A 17,397-nucleotide genomic window follows, 5' to 3' on the forward strand; every position below is an offset into this window, starting at 1 on the left:
GAAGGCTGCCAGGGTCTCAAAAAGTGAAAATGTCATCAAAAAAAGAGGTGCTCTTTGGAATAGGGACACAAATTTAACAAAACTGCAAAAAAAACAAGGCATTTGGTAATTTCATATTCACGGCATAATGAACCTACAGTACAGTGTGCCTTGCTTTTTTTAAAGTTTTGATTTATAATATGATTAGTTTTTTAATTTAAAAAAATCGGACGATTAAAGAAAAAAAATAAACCAAAAGTTATTGTGGCAGTTACATGGACAATAAAGTTTAAAGGGGACCTGTGGTGATTTTAACATACATTTAAAACACTTCCTTATTGTCTAGACATTATATATTGGATATGCAATGGTTTAAATTTTGTTTCACAGTCACATTTACAACCCGTCTTTTGAGTCTGTCTGCAAGATGTTCTTTTGTGGAGGCGTTTCCAGAATGCAAATGAAACCACGCCCCCACCCTTTCCTAACGTCATAACAATTTACCTTTTGAAAATGCACACTATTTAGATACATATCTTAAAGGTTAGATTTCAAATTAGATTGAAATAATAATACTTTATCTCACCTATTTTAATCTTTTTGGTGCTTCTCTCCATCTGGCTGAAAAGCTTGTAGCTTAATACGTACAGTACAGGCTAAAAGTTTGGACACACCTTCTCATTTCAATGAATTTTCTTTATTTTCATGACTATTTACATTGTAGATTGTCACTGAAGGCATCAATACTATGACACCTGTGAAGTGAAAACCACTTTAGGTGAAATGGTTTTCACTTCACAGGTGTGCTTGAAGCTCATCGAGAGAACGCCAAGAGAGTGCAAAGCAATAATCAGAGCAAAGGGTGGCTATTTTGAAGAAACTAGAATATAAAACATGTTTTCAGTTATTTCAGCTTTTTTTGTTAAGTACATAACTCCACATGTGTTCATTCATAGTTTTGATGCCTTCAGTGAGTGACAATCTACAATATAAATAGTCATGAAAATAAAGAAAACGCATTGAATTAGATGGTGTGTCCAAACTTTTGGTCTGTACTGTATGTCGACCTCGCTGTGACATCACAACGTCGCCATACTACAAAATCCCGCAAAGAGAACCTAATGATTTGATGCTTTGGCATCTTTTCACACAAGTATCCAACATTGTAACAACTGAAAAAAAATATGTATATGGTGGATGGTGGATGTGAGCCTTGGAATTTGGAGATAATTTACTGTAGACGACTATGATAGACTGAGGAATGCAATTTTATAACTGTAACTTGGAAGTTTTTGAAAACAATTAGGATTGATGCAAGCGCCTACAACCATTTATAAAAATAAAAAAAAGTGACATCGCCAGCTACTGGCCTGGCATACATACACCAGTGTTTCCAGACCACCTGCATGTAAAGCCATTCAGAGACGCAAAAAACGTTGCTGTGAATTGTTGTGTAAATGTAATAGTACGTTTACAGCAATTATTGTAACCATTGTCTATGCTTTTTTTTTTTACCTTGTTTCTTTGTGAGCTGGTACACACTGGGTCTTCAGCGGCCAGAGCGATGCTACTGGCCACAATCACGAGGAGGATGCTCATCTCAAAGTAGCGCATATTAACAACGTAGTGACAGACCCTTCTGATACTGTGGAGTACGTAGAAAAATGAGAATACAGCAAAACATACAGGTAGTAGCACTTTTAGGCATCTTACGGGTTGGAGGCTTTGAAGAGGAACATGCTGTCTGGTGCAACAGGCTTGGGGGGAATGGGAGGTTCCTCTTCTTCTGTGTCTTCTTCTTCGTCCCTCGGCTCACACTGGTAGGCCTCCATCTCTTTGCTGTTCACTAAAGCCCGGAAAGGTCACGTTGGACGTGGTTAGACAAAGACCTCGTGCCCACCAGAAAACACCGGTTGGAACACAACCTGTCATTGGCGTGAGCTCCAGCAGGGGTTGTGCGGACGACATCTCGATGGCCACGCATCCCTCCATGTTGGACTTGACACGGCGGAGGGAGCCCGTGCGGTTCTCGGCTTCGAGGGTGCACACGGTGAACTCGGTAGCCTCCTGGGCCGTCTCCACGGGGACGCTCTGACACTCCAGGAGCCGCTGGCATTGAGGAGGCTCAGGAATGTCACTCGTCCTGAGGAAGGTGAGAAACACACGGGTGGTAGAAAATTACTTAGGAATGACATGTACTGTAATTAGACATGTAACGATATCAAAATGTTATCCATCCATCCATCCATCCATCCATCCATCCGCTTTATATTCCGGTAATTTTGACCAAAATTATTGTGTTATAACTATTATCATAGTATTGTTGAATGTGCGTAAAAAGTATTTATACACACTGAAATCTGTTTTTGTTAAAAAATATATTAAATAAATAGATACACAATATAATTCTTGGCAATTAAAGCCATGAAATATTGTTCTGGCTTCTTAAAAGGCATTTTATTTGAGTGCTTGAATATGTTTATCTTCTTCCGTTTTATTTGTGAAGGTTTTAGGACTTTTTCAATGACAAAGAAAAAAACTTCCGGTTTTTGTGACGTCACGCGAGTTCACTTCGTGTTGTCATTATTCTTTTGAATATTCATCGATCTCTCGGTGTCACTGCTAAGAGAGCACAGCCGAGAGGTTCAATGTGCACAAATGAATAGCTTAGTTGCTCAGATAGTAATTTGTTTTTACAAGTTTAGATTGGTGTATGTCTAAAGTTTTGCAGTTATATGAATTTGGCTATCGTTATATCGTGATAATGCATGTTGATGACACAATCTGGCTGGGTCCCGCGAATTTGACAGCAACAAGTGAATGAACGCCATGTCCTCAGCACAATGTAGCATTCTTGCGAGCGGCTAACGTCCCTCCAAAGCCACTTCTAAGTCAGTAATTCTCACCTCCATGATAGCAAATAAATTGAAATTCTTGAAAGTGTCATCTCCAGACGACAATAAATAGTTAAACATTCTACACTACACACTGAAGGAAGGTATGCTAATCGCAAGCTATAGCTCTTGAATGTAAACAAAGTTATGAGGACTGGTACAAATATTGACAGTAACAATATTGAGTCAATTATTAGTATACGGTCAATACTACAACAGTTAGATCTATATTCTTTATTATTACAATATATTTTGTGGTTTTTGTTATTGTTTACAAACTCAGGAAATTACAATTACTAAAAAATACAGATTTAAGGCCATTTCGCTCATACTTCCTGTAGGTATGTAATTTCTCAATGGGGAAATGTGTCCTTGTCTCTCGTATTTGTTAGCATTTAAGCTAGCTAGCGAGCGCTTGCTTCTCCAGTAAATAAGCATTGTCACTGGTCCGTGAGTTTATCAAAGTGTCATTAATCACAGTTTTATGATCATTTTAATTCAAAACTAACCATGGGGAGTTGTACCACCGTTTATCATTTGACCTTTGATTGTTGTATCCCAAATTGTAGTCAATAAATCATCTCAAAATATACAATAGCCTAGACCAGGGATGTCTAAAGTGTGGCACGGGGGTCATTTAGGACCGCAACTTGTTTGACTGTACCAGAAACCTAAACTATTATTTATACAAGTACAGTAAGGTGTATTCACAAGCAGTAAAAGTCATGCATGGAGGGTACAAAAGCAGGATATTGAATGTTGCTTTATAGCTATATACAGTATATGTTTTTTCCTGGCCTAACGTATATTCCGCTCTACCCCGGTATTGAGCACTGTATAACTGATAAACCACAGAAACCTTGACTATATATATATATATATATATATATATATATATATATATATATATATATATATATATATATATATATATATATATATATATATATATATATATACTACCGTTCAAAAGTTTGGGGTCACATTGAAATGTCCTTATTTTTGAAGGAAAAGCACTGTACTTTTCAATGAAGATAACTTTAAACTAGTCTTAACTTTAAAGAAATACACTCTATACATTGCTAATGTGGTAAATGACTATTCTAGCTGCAAATGTCTGGTTTTTGGTGCAATATCTACATAGGTGTATAGAGGCCCATTTCCAGCAACTATCACTCCAGTGTTCTAATGGTACAATGTGTTTGCTCATTGGCTCAGAAGGCTAATTGATGATTAGAAAACCCTTGTGCAATCATGTTCACACATCTGAAAACAGTTTAGCTCGTTACAGAAGCTACAAAACTGACCTTCCTTTGAGCAGATTGATTTTGTGGAGCATCACATTTGTGGGGTCAATTAAACGCTCAAAATGGCCAGAAAAAGAGAACTTTCATCTGAAACTCGACAGTCTATTCTTGTTCTTAGAAATGAAGGCTATTCCACAATATTGTTTGGGTCACCCCAAACTTTTGAACGGTAGTGTATATATTTTGAGTGTTTAATTGACCCCACAAATGTGATGCTCCAGAAACTCAATCTGCTCAAAGGAAGGTCTGTTTTGTAGCTTCTGTAATGAGCTAAACTGTTTTCAGATGTGTGAACATGATTGCACAAGGGTTTTCTAATCATCAATTAGCCTTCTGAGCCAATGAGCAAACACATTGTACCATTAGAACACTGGAGTGATAGTTTCTGGAAATGGGCCTCTATACACCTATGTAGATATTGCACCAAAAACCAGATATTTGCAGCTAGAACAGTCATTTACCACATTAGCAATGTATAGAGTGTATTTCTTTAAAGTTAAGACTAGTTTAAAGTTATCTTCATTGAAAAGTACAGTGATTTTCCTTAAAAAATAAGGACATTTCAATGTGACCCCAAACTTTTGAACTGTAGTGTATATAGTATAAAACGTGATAAAATAAATGTACATGTACAATGTTAATTTTAGTAATTCTCCAGTGTGGCTGCCTCAAAGGTGGCATTTTACCTCAAATCCTCAGTGCCATACCATGTTTAGTTTTCGCCTTGTTATTGTCAACTGTGCTGTATGTGTGTGTGTGTTAATGCATGTGTGTGTTTTCTTCTCTTCTTCTAATATCGTTGTTTGTTTGTTTTGTTTTGTACAGCACTTTGTGCTTGCCACTTGCCTGTGCATGATCAGTGCTATGTAAATAAAGTTTGATTTGATTTACTGTACCTTCCATCATCTCCAACGGCTGCATATGGGTTGACGATACACAACCCAGGTTCCTGCACCGCTTTGCCTTCCACCTCAGCGTTGTCTTTCTCCTCCTGCTCCTCGCCCTCGTCCAGAATCCTCTTCTCCTGACTGAGTGAGCGCTGGATGAGCGGCACATCATGCGGCGTCTGCGTACAGTCTAGACTCTTGGCCTCTGCGCGAGCCTCGCGGTGTCTGTGCCGTCGGTGCCTGGCCCCTTCTTCCGGCCCCTGACTGGGTCTGAACTTGCGGGCCATCCTGTGCCGGCCCCCACCTGTGGTCCGGTGGTTGGATCCGCTTGGTTTCTCCTCGGAGAGGTTGACCAAAGGCTCGGCCGTGGGGGGTTCGGGTATGGGAATGGATATAGACATTGGAGGTTCAGGCAGGGGCATCCCTACGGACATTGGGGACTCGGGTATGCGGCCGGGGCTGGCCTCTGGGGACACGGCAGGCACGTGTTGAGCACTGGAGGTTTCAGCGGTGTCCTCCGTGGGGTTGCTGAACAGCTCCTCTCTGCTCGCCATCTGGCGGCGTTTGCGTAGCTGATTGGCTCGCTGTTCCCACACAGACATGTTGACTTTTCTCCTCCTCTCACGGCGATTGGCAAAGGCGTTGGAGCTTCTTAGGGGTTGCTCGTCCGCGGCACCTAATGCACCCTCTGCCTCGTCGGGGAAGGTAGGTCGACCACGGTGGATAGCGCGTTTCCTGTATAGGTAGGGTCTTCTTCTGCCACTGAAGAGCACAATCGACACGTTAGCAATGATAGGCGGCAGCCGAGACGATTTTAAAGGATTAGTTTGACGTGTCTGCTTAAACTACAACATTTAAACTGCTACCTTGTCTTAGCAGAGGCGAGCGGCATAAAAGCCACAGAGGGAAACAGCTTGCTAGCTTCAGCCTCAAAAGTAGATGTTTTATACTAGGCTAAATATGTAGTAACTTCCATTACTGGTTGCTTTGAAAAATATCTCCAAACTAAATTTGACTGTAAATCACTCAATCAATCAATGTTTATTTATATAGCCCTAAATCACAAGTGAAATATGTGAACTAAATAGGGGTGTCGCAATATTGTTCCAATACAGTACCAGCACAACTCATACATATTTGTATTATTTTTTAGTTTGGAATGTTAGGAAAGGCTTACTCAAGTGAAATTAGTCGAAACAGAGAACAAAGGTAGTTATGAAAAACACTAACCTATTTATTAATAATCATCTGGAATGGACTCAGGCTGTCTTTAAGTTCAAGTGGAGTGGTAAAAATGTTTTGGCGCCAAGTGGTTAGAGTGTCCGCCCTGAGACTGGAAGGTCGTGAGTTCAAACCCCGGCCGAGTCATACCAAAGACTATAAAAATGGGACCCATTACCTCCCTGCTTGGCACTCAGCATCAAGGGTTGGATTTGGGGGTTAAATCACCAAATGATTCCCGAGCGGGGCCACCGCTGCTGCTCACTGCTCCCCTCACCTCCCAGGGGGTGAACATGGGGATGGGTCAAATGCAGAGGATAATTTCACCACACCTAGTGTGTGTGTGACTATCGTTGGGACTTTAACTTTTAACTTTAACTGGTGGCCACAATAATTCATTTTGTTAAGTTCATTATGACGCAGTAATTCAAAGAATGCGGACACTTCGGTTACTGGATACTTTCCAATATGCTTCTCCTGCCTTGGAGACTGTATGTGTGAGTAATATACATATATAATTGTTTGATACCTGTTTATATTGACAAATGTAGTGTTTTAAGGGCAATATTGTTCAATTAAGGACACTTATTATGTACGTCTAATTTGTGTTCTGTTGTGTCCTCAGCTGTTGTGTTCTTTCTTTGCACATACAGTAGTAGCCTGCAGCCTGCCATATTGTTTATATTTTGTCACTAAGCCATAGGTTATACTTTTTTCTTTAAAAACTCACACTTTTGAAAACGCTGGCCAGGGGGAAGAGTTTCAAACCTCTATTCTCAGCGTGTGTGTGCGTGTAGACAGCTTGTTAAACTGAATACACATATGTGTAATGCTTGTGTGCTATAGTGTGCTTAGCTGTTGTTTAGCTGCTAGCTACAAATAAATTATAGCCTACCATGTTTAGTTTTTGTAAATTATTTCCCCGAAATACAAGAAAAGACCAACCGTACTGTGATGTTCACCCGAACGTAAGGTATTTTATTTTGAAGTCCCGTTGCGAGACAGGAAGCAGCGGGGCGGAGGTTGCTACTTGACTATGTCTGTATGCCAGTTATGATATGCCGCCGATGCGCGAGTATTAAAAGTTACGAGTTCAAGGAATCAACTCTCATTATTTCTGCAGTCCCAAATGCAAGAACATTACATTGGTGACGAGGATAAAGACGAAGACAGTGCAAGTAAGACAACTGTTTCTCTCCGAGGAGAGGAGGGAAAGCGGCGAAACTAGTTAGCCCACAGCAGAAGCTAAGCTAATCAAAACAGCTAATCGGAGCAAGGCAAGAAACGTGACGCACCGGCAAGCATGGCTGGACACACTTCTCCGCTTCCACCGTTTGATACGGAGACCGAACCTGGTTCCGTTGGGCCTCGCTGGACTAAATGGCTGCAAAGGTTTGAAAACTACACCATAGCAATGAATATTAATGGCGACGTGAGATTGAAAGCACTGTTACTGCACGTTGCCGGAGAGAGAGTGCATGATATTTACGACACATTCGCAGCTGATGGAGACAAATATGCCGATGTAAAACAGAAATTATCAGCATATTTCACACCCAAGAAAAACGTCCAATACCAAGTGTATCTCTTCAGAAAATTGGGGCAGGAGCCTGGAGAAAACCTGGACACCTTTCACACCAGACTGAGGATGCTAGCAAAAAACTGAGTTTGCAGACATTAATGCAGAGATCAAAACACAAATAATACAAAGTTGCACATCATCAAGACTGCGCAGAAAAGCACTAAGAGAACCTGAGCAGACCCTAGAAGACATTCTGAACAGTGGGCGCACCTGTGAACTGTCTGAAATGCAAGCATCAGGCATGGAAAGTGGCAATGCAGCAACAGTAAACAAAGTGTATCACAAAACTACACATAGAACCCCAAACAAAAGCACATGGTCAATAAAGAAGCAACCCAACAACCGCTGCAGAAACTGTGGAGGTAAATACCCTCATGAAAATGAATGCCCAGCCAAGGACAAACAATGCAGAGCATGTGGAAAACTAAATCATTTTGCACAACAATGCCGATCAAAAGCTAAAGAGATCAACTACAAACAGCCATACAGGAAAACTCAACAAACATCTAAAAGTGTGCATCAGATGACTGACAGTGCCTCAGGTGAGAAAACAGGACACACATCTAGCAGCGATGAAGCTTATGTTTATGTAGTTAATGCTGCTAAACCTGAAAAGCTTCCACAAACCAAGGTCACAATGAATGACACCCAGATACATGTCCTACTTGACTCCGGGGCTACAGTCAACTGCATAAGTGAAGCCAATTATAACGAACTGATGCCACATCCCACACTATACCCAAACGATGTTAAGATCTACCCATACCGATCAACAAAATCTCTTCCAGTGTGCGGTGAGTTTGAATGCTGTGTGGAAAAATACAACAAAAAAGCAACATGCACAGTCTTTGTTATCAAAGGTGATGGATTTAGCATCTTGAGCTATGAAACATCCAAAGACTTAGGACTGATCCACATTGTTACAACAGTAACAGGCCAAATACCACGCTCAGTAGCAAATGAGTTGGTTGAAAACCACCCAGAGTTATTCAAAGGGATCGGCAAACTCCAAAACTTCCAAGTAAAACTGCACATAAATACTGACATTAAGCCTACCTGTCAACCTCACAGACGTGTTCCTTTTCACCTACGTCAGAAAGTGGAGGATGAACTTCACAAGCTTGAAGCAGATGATATCATTGAAGAAATCACTGGACCGACACCGTGGGTTTCACCCATAGTGACACCTCCCAAACCAAAAGATCCTGACAAAGTAAGGCTTTGTGTCGACATGAGACAAGCAAACACAGCCATTGAAAGAGAACGTCATATCACTCCGACCATTGATGATGTGATTCATGAGTTAAATGGTGCAACTGTGTTCTCCAAACTGGATCTTAGAGCTGAATACCATCAACTGGAGCTACACCCGGACAGCCGATACATAACAACGTTCACTACTCATCTTGGCCTGAGACGGTACAAACGCCTAAGTTTTGGCATTTCCTCTGCAGCAGAAGTGTTTCAAAATGCAATTCAACAGTCCTTACAAGGACTACAAGGAGTCAGAAACCTCAGTGATGACATCATTGTGTTTGGCACAAACCAAACAGGACATGACAATAACCTTCGGGCCCTATTTACAAGACTCAAGGAGACTGGGCTCACTTTGAATCGTGAAAAATGTGAATTCAACAAGAGAAGACTAGAATTATTTGGTTTCATCTTTTCCGCAGACGGTGTCTCAGCTGATCCAAAAAAGGTCGCAGCTTTTCAACATGCCCCTGACCCTACAACGCCTGCTGACATCAAAAGCCTGTTAGGTATGGCTAACTACTGCTCCAGATTCATTAAAGACTTTTCATCCATCTCAGAGCCACTGCGCAACCTGACCAGGAAAGACACACCGTGGACATGGGGACAAGCACAGCGGGATGCATTACAGGCACTCAAAGACAATCTTACCAGTGACACCACAATGTCATACTTCTATCCTAACAGACAAACTAAACTGATCGTGGATGCTAGTCCAGTGGGATTAGGTGCAATCCTGTGTCAACATGATGAAAAAGGGATGAAGCATATCATAGCATATGCGAGTCGATCTCTCAGTGATGTGGAAAGGAGATACTCGCTAACTGAAAAGGAAGGGCTTGCCATTGTTTGGAGCTGTGAGCACTTTCACTTATACATTTATGGACATCCTTTCACACTTGTGACTGATCACAAAGCACTTGAAATCATATGGAATAACCCAAGGTCAAAACCACCTGCCCGAATCGAGAGGTGGGGACTCAGGCTTCAACCTTACAACTTCAAAATCGAATACAGAAAAGGTGCCGACAACCCAGCTGATTTCATGTCTCGTCACCCCCTGCCATCATCAACCAGCGAAAGCACTCGTGCAGGTAAAGTAGCAGAAGAGTATGTGAATTTCTTTGCACATCACTCCACACCGAAAGCCATGACACTGCAAGAGATAAAAACAGAGACTCTGAAAGACCACATTCTACAGGAAGTCATAAGTCATATCAGGAATAACACTTGGCATCTAACTGACAAGTCACAATACGCTGACACATTAAAGCAGTTTAAACATGTTTGGAGTGAGCTAACAACAACGCATACATCAGACATCTTACTGAGAGACACTAGGATTGTTGTTCCGGCTGTTTTGCAGGACAGAGCAATACAACTTGCCCATGAAAGACACCAGGGCATCGTCAAGACCAAAGCACTACTCAGAACTAAATTATGGTTTCCAGACATTGATCGCAAAGCGGAAGCAGCAGTTCGTAACTGTCTGGCATGTCAAGCTACTACACCAGTCACACACAACGAGCCATTAAAAATGTCACCCCTACCTGAAGCACCATGGCACAGTGTGAGTGCAGACTTTTATGGACCACTTCCCACTGGAGAATATCTCCTCGTGATTGTAGATGATTACTCCAGATACCTGATTGTTGAAAGCGTGAGATCAACATCAGCTAACACAGTCATTCCATTAATGGACAAAGTGTTCTCTATGTTTGGCATTCCCCGGGTTGTAAAGACTGACAATGGCCCACCATTTAACAGTAACTCTTTCTCACAGTTTGCAGACTACCTAGGTTTTCACCATCACAAAACAACACCCCTTTGGCCTCAAGCGAACGCCACAGCTGAAAGATTCATGCGAACCCTAGGCAAAGCTCTGCGTGTGGCTCAAACACAAGGTATTCCTTGGAAACAACAACTTAACATCTTTCTACGTGAATATCGATCTACACCTCATAGCACTACAGAGTGTTCACCAGCTGAACTTTTGTTTCAACGCAAAATGTACACAAAAGTTCCTTCTTTCAGTAACACTGCTAAACACAGTTCAGATGCTGATGTGAGAACAAAAGACAGCAATGCAAGGTCCAAAATGAAAACCGCTGCAGATGCTAAACGTCATGCAAAACCTCATTCACTCATTCTTGGTGACACTGTACTACACCGCCAGCCCAAGTACAACAAACTGTCAACACCTTACAACACCAAACCTTACAAAGTGACCAACGTGAAGGGCTCTATGGTCACAGCCTCCAGGAATGGACACTGTATTGTCAGGAATGCATCCTTCTTCAAAAGGATTACACCTGAACTTGAAAAGGTCTCTACACAGCACCAGGACAGCACTTTATCTACTGCTGCATCCATCAAGAGACAATAAACGTCCACCTACTTATTTAAAGGACTACGGTGACTAGAATCTGATCGCTCATTGAGTCGGTGTAATAATTATTGGTCATGTGAGCAATGTTTTGATTTTGTGTTTAACTATACGAGTGACAATTTACGTTAAATACTACATTGACCATTTACTGTTTACTATTTACATTTACTATTTTTTCAAGTAAGCACAATGTTCAGTAAAAATAACTAATGTTCACAGATGACATTTTCTTTGAATACAGGCTGTCGTATTTGCATATGAGTGCCATTTGATAAAAGCTAAAGGCACGCTTCTTTTGTTTAAAAAAAAAAAGGGCAAATGTGATGTTCACTCGAACGTAAGGTATTTTATTTTGAAGTCCCGTTGCGAGACAGGAAGCAGCGGAGCGGAGGTTGCTACATGACTATGTCTGTATGCCAGTTATGATATGCCGCCGATGCGCGAGTATTAAAAGTTACGAGTTCAAGGAATCAACTCATTATTTCTGCAGTCCCAAATGCAAGAACATTACACGTACGAAGGACATTTATATTTGAACTGGCTATCAAGCTTTGCGCAAGTAAACACACTCAGGACTGCTTGTACCGGAGCTTATATCAGAGATTCAGGATACAAGCCGAAATAATCAGATTTTCTCTGCTGATATCGGAACGATAGCCAATATCAATACCAAATTGGGAAACCCTAGATATATTCATCCATCCATTTTCTACCGCTTGTCCCTGTTGGGGTTGTGGGTGTGGCTGAAGCCTATCCAGCTGCATTTGGGCGGAAGGCAGGGTACAGCATGGACAAGTTGCCACCTCACCCCTAAATATAGTATGAGTTTATTAACTAGCTGTTTATTAGCTAGCTGTTTTCCTCTGCTAAGCTAAATAGCGTATTATCCACTATTTACAAATAATAGCAAGCAAGTATGTAAGCACATTTAAAAAAAAAAGTCAGACTATTGCTTTTATGGTGGAAAACATTCAAAAGTACTATTCATGTAGCATAACAGCTATGCAAGAAAAGAAAATGTTCCAACTGAAATGTGCCAGAAAATAGGTCAGGCCTTTTCTGGTAATTAAAGAAAAGTTACTTAAGTGATGACAGAAAATCATTGCAATACAAAAAAATATATAAATATGTGGAATATTCCAAGTTAAAATTGCATCCAAAAAGAAAATGGGGTTACCTGGGACATAAGTGAAAAAACCCACAAGACCACAAAAGGGAAAAGTGCAAAATTACCAAAAGCATAGTGTGAAAAAAAAATCTATAAGAACAGAATCTCAACAATCGTTCGAGGGAAGAATTTGAGAAGACAGATGCATACAGTTTTTTTTACTTACTGTTATTCTGATTCTGTTGTTGTCCATGTAATAAATGAGTGATTACTTGAAAACAAGACAGAGTTTTACAACATACACAGAACAGTGGTGACACAGTCCAAAATATGGCTTTTATGACAATGATACCATAAGCATCATAACTTGTAAGGTAACAATATCATGTCATTTTGGCCAGTGTCACTTTACAACAGCCATAAAACAAGACAACATGATGGAAACAGCAAAACACATCAAATCACAGAAGAAATTATCAAATACATCCAAATATGTCACAGCAGTATATATTTTTGAGTTAAAGGGGGTTTTGTTTTTGCACACCACATAATGCCATATCATTAGCTACACATTTAGGATATTTTATTTCATTATAAACAAATCCAAGTCAATGAAATGTGCTTTGAAATATATGTTTTCTATATTAAGTAAAAGAAAAATAAGTGAAAAATAAAAAGCTAACTTTTCTGTATGATATAATGCAGAATTAGTCCTAATAAAATACATTTAGATTTAAATCAGTGCTGTCAAATGATTCATTGTTTTAATCATATTAATCATACTTTTTAATTTGGATTAATCACATGTTATCACTTGTTTGCATAATTTAAATTAATTTAACAAAATAACCCAATATTGGACAGAAATGTAATTATTTTGTCAGAATGTCTAACTTGTTTTTTTTGAGAGTCCTAATTAAAATCTGTGCATATGTGAATGGTTATTGGATGTTTAAGTAAAAAGGTACAAAAAAAATATCTAAAGTAAATGACACAAAAAATATTAAATAGTACAAAAGTGAATAAGAAATCATTTAATTTTTTTATTTTTTTTTACAGTAATTGTTCGATTATTCATGTTCTGTATGTGAGTTGTAATATAATGGATTTGTTATGGATATAAGCACTATTGTGAACTCATACTGTTGTAAAAAACATGCAAAACTAATGCATACAGCCCTTCAGCAAGCCATGTCCATGCTCGGATGAGACACTAATTTTGATTTTTGGAATGAGGAGACTAGTTTCTTAAATGTGTCATTATGCAATCTTGGCCAGGATATTTCAGCCAGAAGTCAAAGACACATTCCAAAAGTGTGTCTCCTCCCCCTAGAGAGCCATACAGTAAGGCATAATACTTTTGACCCGAATTACTGGAGGATCAGACTTACAGGAAAACCACCATGTCATTGCCAGGCCAAAAATTCATGGCGGTAATTAGGCATTAAACCTTTTAGGAGCTTTTTGAGTAATACTTTTAATCCTAAACAATCACAGGAATACTTTGTAAAACTTTTATACTTGCATCAATCCCCTTCTTTTCAGTTCTGCTGACTCATAGTGAGGCACCATTTTAAAAACATGCTTGCAAAATAGGGTAAAACGTTCTCTCTAGGTCTGCATTCTAGCAAAATTTGACACAAGATCCTAAGAGTAGATCTCTCAGATTAGGCAAGGCCACATGGTTATCTCATCCCTGCATGGTCATTTGTTTACATTAGCCTTTAACTTACTCAGATATTAAGCCATCTCTGCCTCGGGCATACCGTTGGTTGAAGAACTCCTCTTCTTCCTCTTCATCCTAACAAAAATGTACAGGTATGTTGTTTGGTGGATTCAAGTAACATGCATTTGTTCAAAGGAGGGTAGAAAAAAGACGAGTTAAATGTCGAGGAGATCAAACCTTCGTCAATTCCTGCGCATTGGCCAGATTATCCACGGCGATAGCCAAAAAGACATTGAGGAGGGTGTCTGTCAGAGAGATGATTAGGAAGGAAAACCTCTACAACTTATGGCCTGATCTACTAAGATCCAAATTGCATGAAAACTACTAAGACTGCGTGTGCAATCAATAACCGGTGCAGACTGCCTTATAAAATGAGGTTTTAGCATATACTACGTGGTGGATACACTCATTTATTGCACATTCATGTCCTGAAGCGCCTACCTATGTTTTAAAACATGCAGCATACTATTATGCACCTGTACCACTTATTATGGGTATTTCAAATACAATTCTACAGTGCATCTACAACGGAACTCACTTTTTTAGAGCGCTAAAGGTTCATGGAAGATGCTGACACTAACTGAGAGCTCGCTTTGGAATGTTCCAGACGCTAGAAAAGGTACACTACCGTTTAAAAGTTTGGGGTCACCCAAACAATTTTGTGGAATAGCCTTCATTTCTAAGAACAAGAATAGACTGTCAAGTTTCAGATGAAAGTTCTCTTTTTCTGGCCATTTTGAGCGTTTAATTGACCCCACAAATGTGATGCTCCAGAAACTCAATCTGCTCAAAGGAAGGTCAGTTTTGTAGCTTCTGTAACGAGCTAAACTGTTTTCAGATGTGTGAACATGATTGCACAAGGGTTTTCTAATCATCAATTAGCCTTCTGAGCCAATGAGCAAACACATTGTACCATTAGAACACTGGAGTGATAGTTTCTGGAAATGGGCCTCTATACACCTATGTAGATATTGCACCCAAAACCAGACATTTGCAGCTAGAATAGTCATTTACCACATTAGCAATGTATAGAGTGTATTTCTTTAAAGTTAAGACTAGTTTAAAGTCATCTTCATTGAAAAGTACAGTGCTTTTCCTTCAAAAGTAAGGACATTTCAATGTGACCCCAAACTTTTGAACGGTAATGTATATTGCAAAAAGTAGTTTTCATATATTAAATATTGCAATATAGCTTCAATATGAAAAAACAAACGCCATTAAAAATCAGACACCAAAACAACATCAATTTAATTTGTTTTAAGCAGCTCCTTAAGTCATCTGTCGGCTATAAAATTTGAAAATGATATTGCAAAATATTTTATATGTCTAATATTTTTTATTTTTGACAGTCCACATATGTTGACAGGCATATGTAGGACAGAGCTGCAGAGCGATCGCCTCCTCTCTCACAGCTATTTCTGTGCAACTGCCAGGTTGCAGGTCTTTTCTGGACGTACTAAATAAAGACACGAAACAGCGGCCACAGAACAGTTTCAGCATTGATAAATCACACTGCGTGGGCTTAGTACTTATATGTGCATCTTCCCCTTCCAGTATTGTGGGTGTTGTGATGATCAGTATATACTCTGGCAATTTGTGAAGGCAGACAAGGTAAATGGATTGCACTCACTATTCTGCTCACTTAAGAGACACAATCCTCTGGCACCAGTTTAGTAGATCAGTTTTGCGTGTGCTATCTAGTTTGTACGTGTTTTAATACAAACAAACCTGTAGTAGATCAGACCCAAATAACACACGCTAATAAACAGCGTCTGCAAACTCTAAAATTGTGTGTACTATAAGTGGGTGTGTTGCATGTGATCTACTAAGACTGCGTCTGCAACTGATAACCTGTGCAGAACGCCCATTTTAAATAAGGGTTTTGTGTGTACTATGCTGCTGTCACCGTGGAGACACTCATTTACTTCACATTCCTGTTATCATCCTCCAACATGTGTGCAATGTTGTTTAACTAGAAGCTAACATTTATAATTTGTAACACCTTTTCTGCGATAGAATCACATTCAAGACAACAGAAACAATTTTTAGCTCGCTGACGTGCGCTCTGCATGGAGGCAGTGGACCATCACAACAGCACCATTTAGAATCTGGGTATTATCTTCGACCCAACTCTTTCATTTGAGTCACACATTAAGAGTGTTACTAAAACGGCCTTCTTTCATCTCCGTAATATCGCTAAAATTCGTTCCATTTTGTACACTAGGGACGCTGAGATGATTATTCATGCATACGTCTCGTCTCGATTACTGTAACGTATTATTTTCGGGTCTCCCTATGTCTAGCATTAAAAGATTGCAGTTGGTACAAAATGCGGCTGCTAGACTCTTGACAAGAACAAGAAAGTTTGATCATATTATGCCTATAGTGGCTCACCTGCACTGGCTTCCTGTGCACCTAAGATGCGACTTTAAGGTTTTACTACTTACGTATAAAATACTACACGGTCTAGCTCCATCCTATCTTGCTGATTGTATTGTACCATACGTCCCGGCAAGAAACCTGCGTTCAAAGAACTCCGGCTTATTAGTGATTCCCAGAGCCCAAAAAAAGTCTGCGGGCTATAGAGCGTTTTCTATTCGGGCTCCAGTACTATGGAATGCCCTACCGGTAACAGTTAGAGATGCTACCTCAGTAGAAGCATTTAAGTCCCATCTTAAAACTCATTTGTATACTCTAGCCTTTAAATAGACCCTCCTTTTTAGACCAGTTGATCTGCCGTTTCTTTTCTTTTCTCCTCTGCCCCCTCGCCGGGTTATTCCGGTTCCGGTGACCATGGATGAAGTGCTGGGACCCGGGGTGGACCGCTCGCCTGTGCATCGGTTGGGGACATCTCTGCGCTGCTGACCCGTCTCCGCTCGGGATGGTCTCCTGCTGGCCCCACTATGGACTGGACTCTCACTATTATGTTAGATCCACTAAGGACTGTACTTGGGGGGGATGGGGGGGGGTTACCCACATATGCGGTCCTCTCCAAGGTTTATCATAGTCATTCACATCGACGTCCCTTATGTGGGCTCTGTACCGAGGAT

At 40.2% G+C, this 17,397-nt stretch overlaps 1 protein-coding gene across 1 annotated transcript in view; it reads right to left on the bottom strand.

The window, feature by feature from the left end:
* Positions 1-17,397, bottom strand: part of LOC133630777 (voltage-dependent R-type calcium channel subunit alpha-1E-like) — a 139,310-nt gene that overhangs the window by 36,065 nt on the left and 85,848 nt on the right. The window contains exons 18-23 of the mRNA XM_062022504.1: positions 14,525-14,592; positions 14,355-14,422; positions 5,077-5,829; positions 1,905-2,122; positions 1,693-1,825; positions 1,495-1,624 (exon numbers count right to left, since the gene is read on the bottom strand). Of these exons, the coding sequence (XP_061878488.1) occupies positions 1,495-1,624; positions 1,693-1,825; positions 1,905-2,122; positions 5,077-5,829; positions 14,355-14,422; positions 14,525-14,592 (1,370 nt within the window). The remainder of the gene's footprint in view (positions 1-1,494; positions 1,625-1,692; positions 1,826-1,904; positions 2,123-5,076; positions 5,830-14,354; positions 14,423-14,524; positions 14,593-17,397) is intronic.

This window comes from Entelurus aequoreus, linkage group LG16 (assembly GCF_033978785.1).
Source record: "Entelurus aequoreus isolate RoL-2023_Sb linkage group LG16, RoL_Eaeq_v1.1, whole genome shotgun sequence".
Lineage (NCBI taxonomy): Eukaryota > Metazoa > Chordata > Actinopteri > Syngnathiformes > Syngnathidae > Entelurus > Entelurus aequoreus.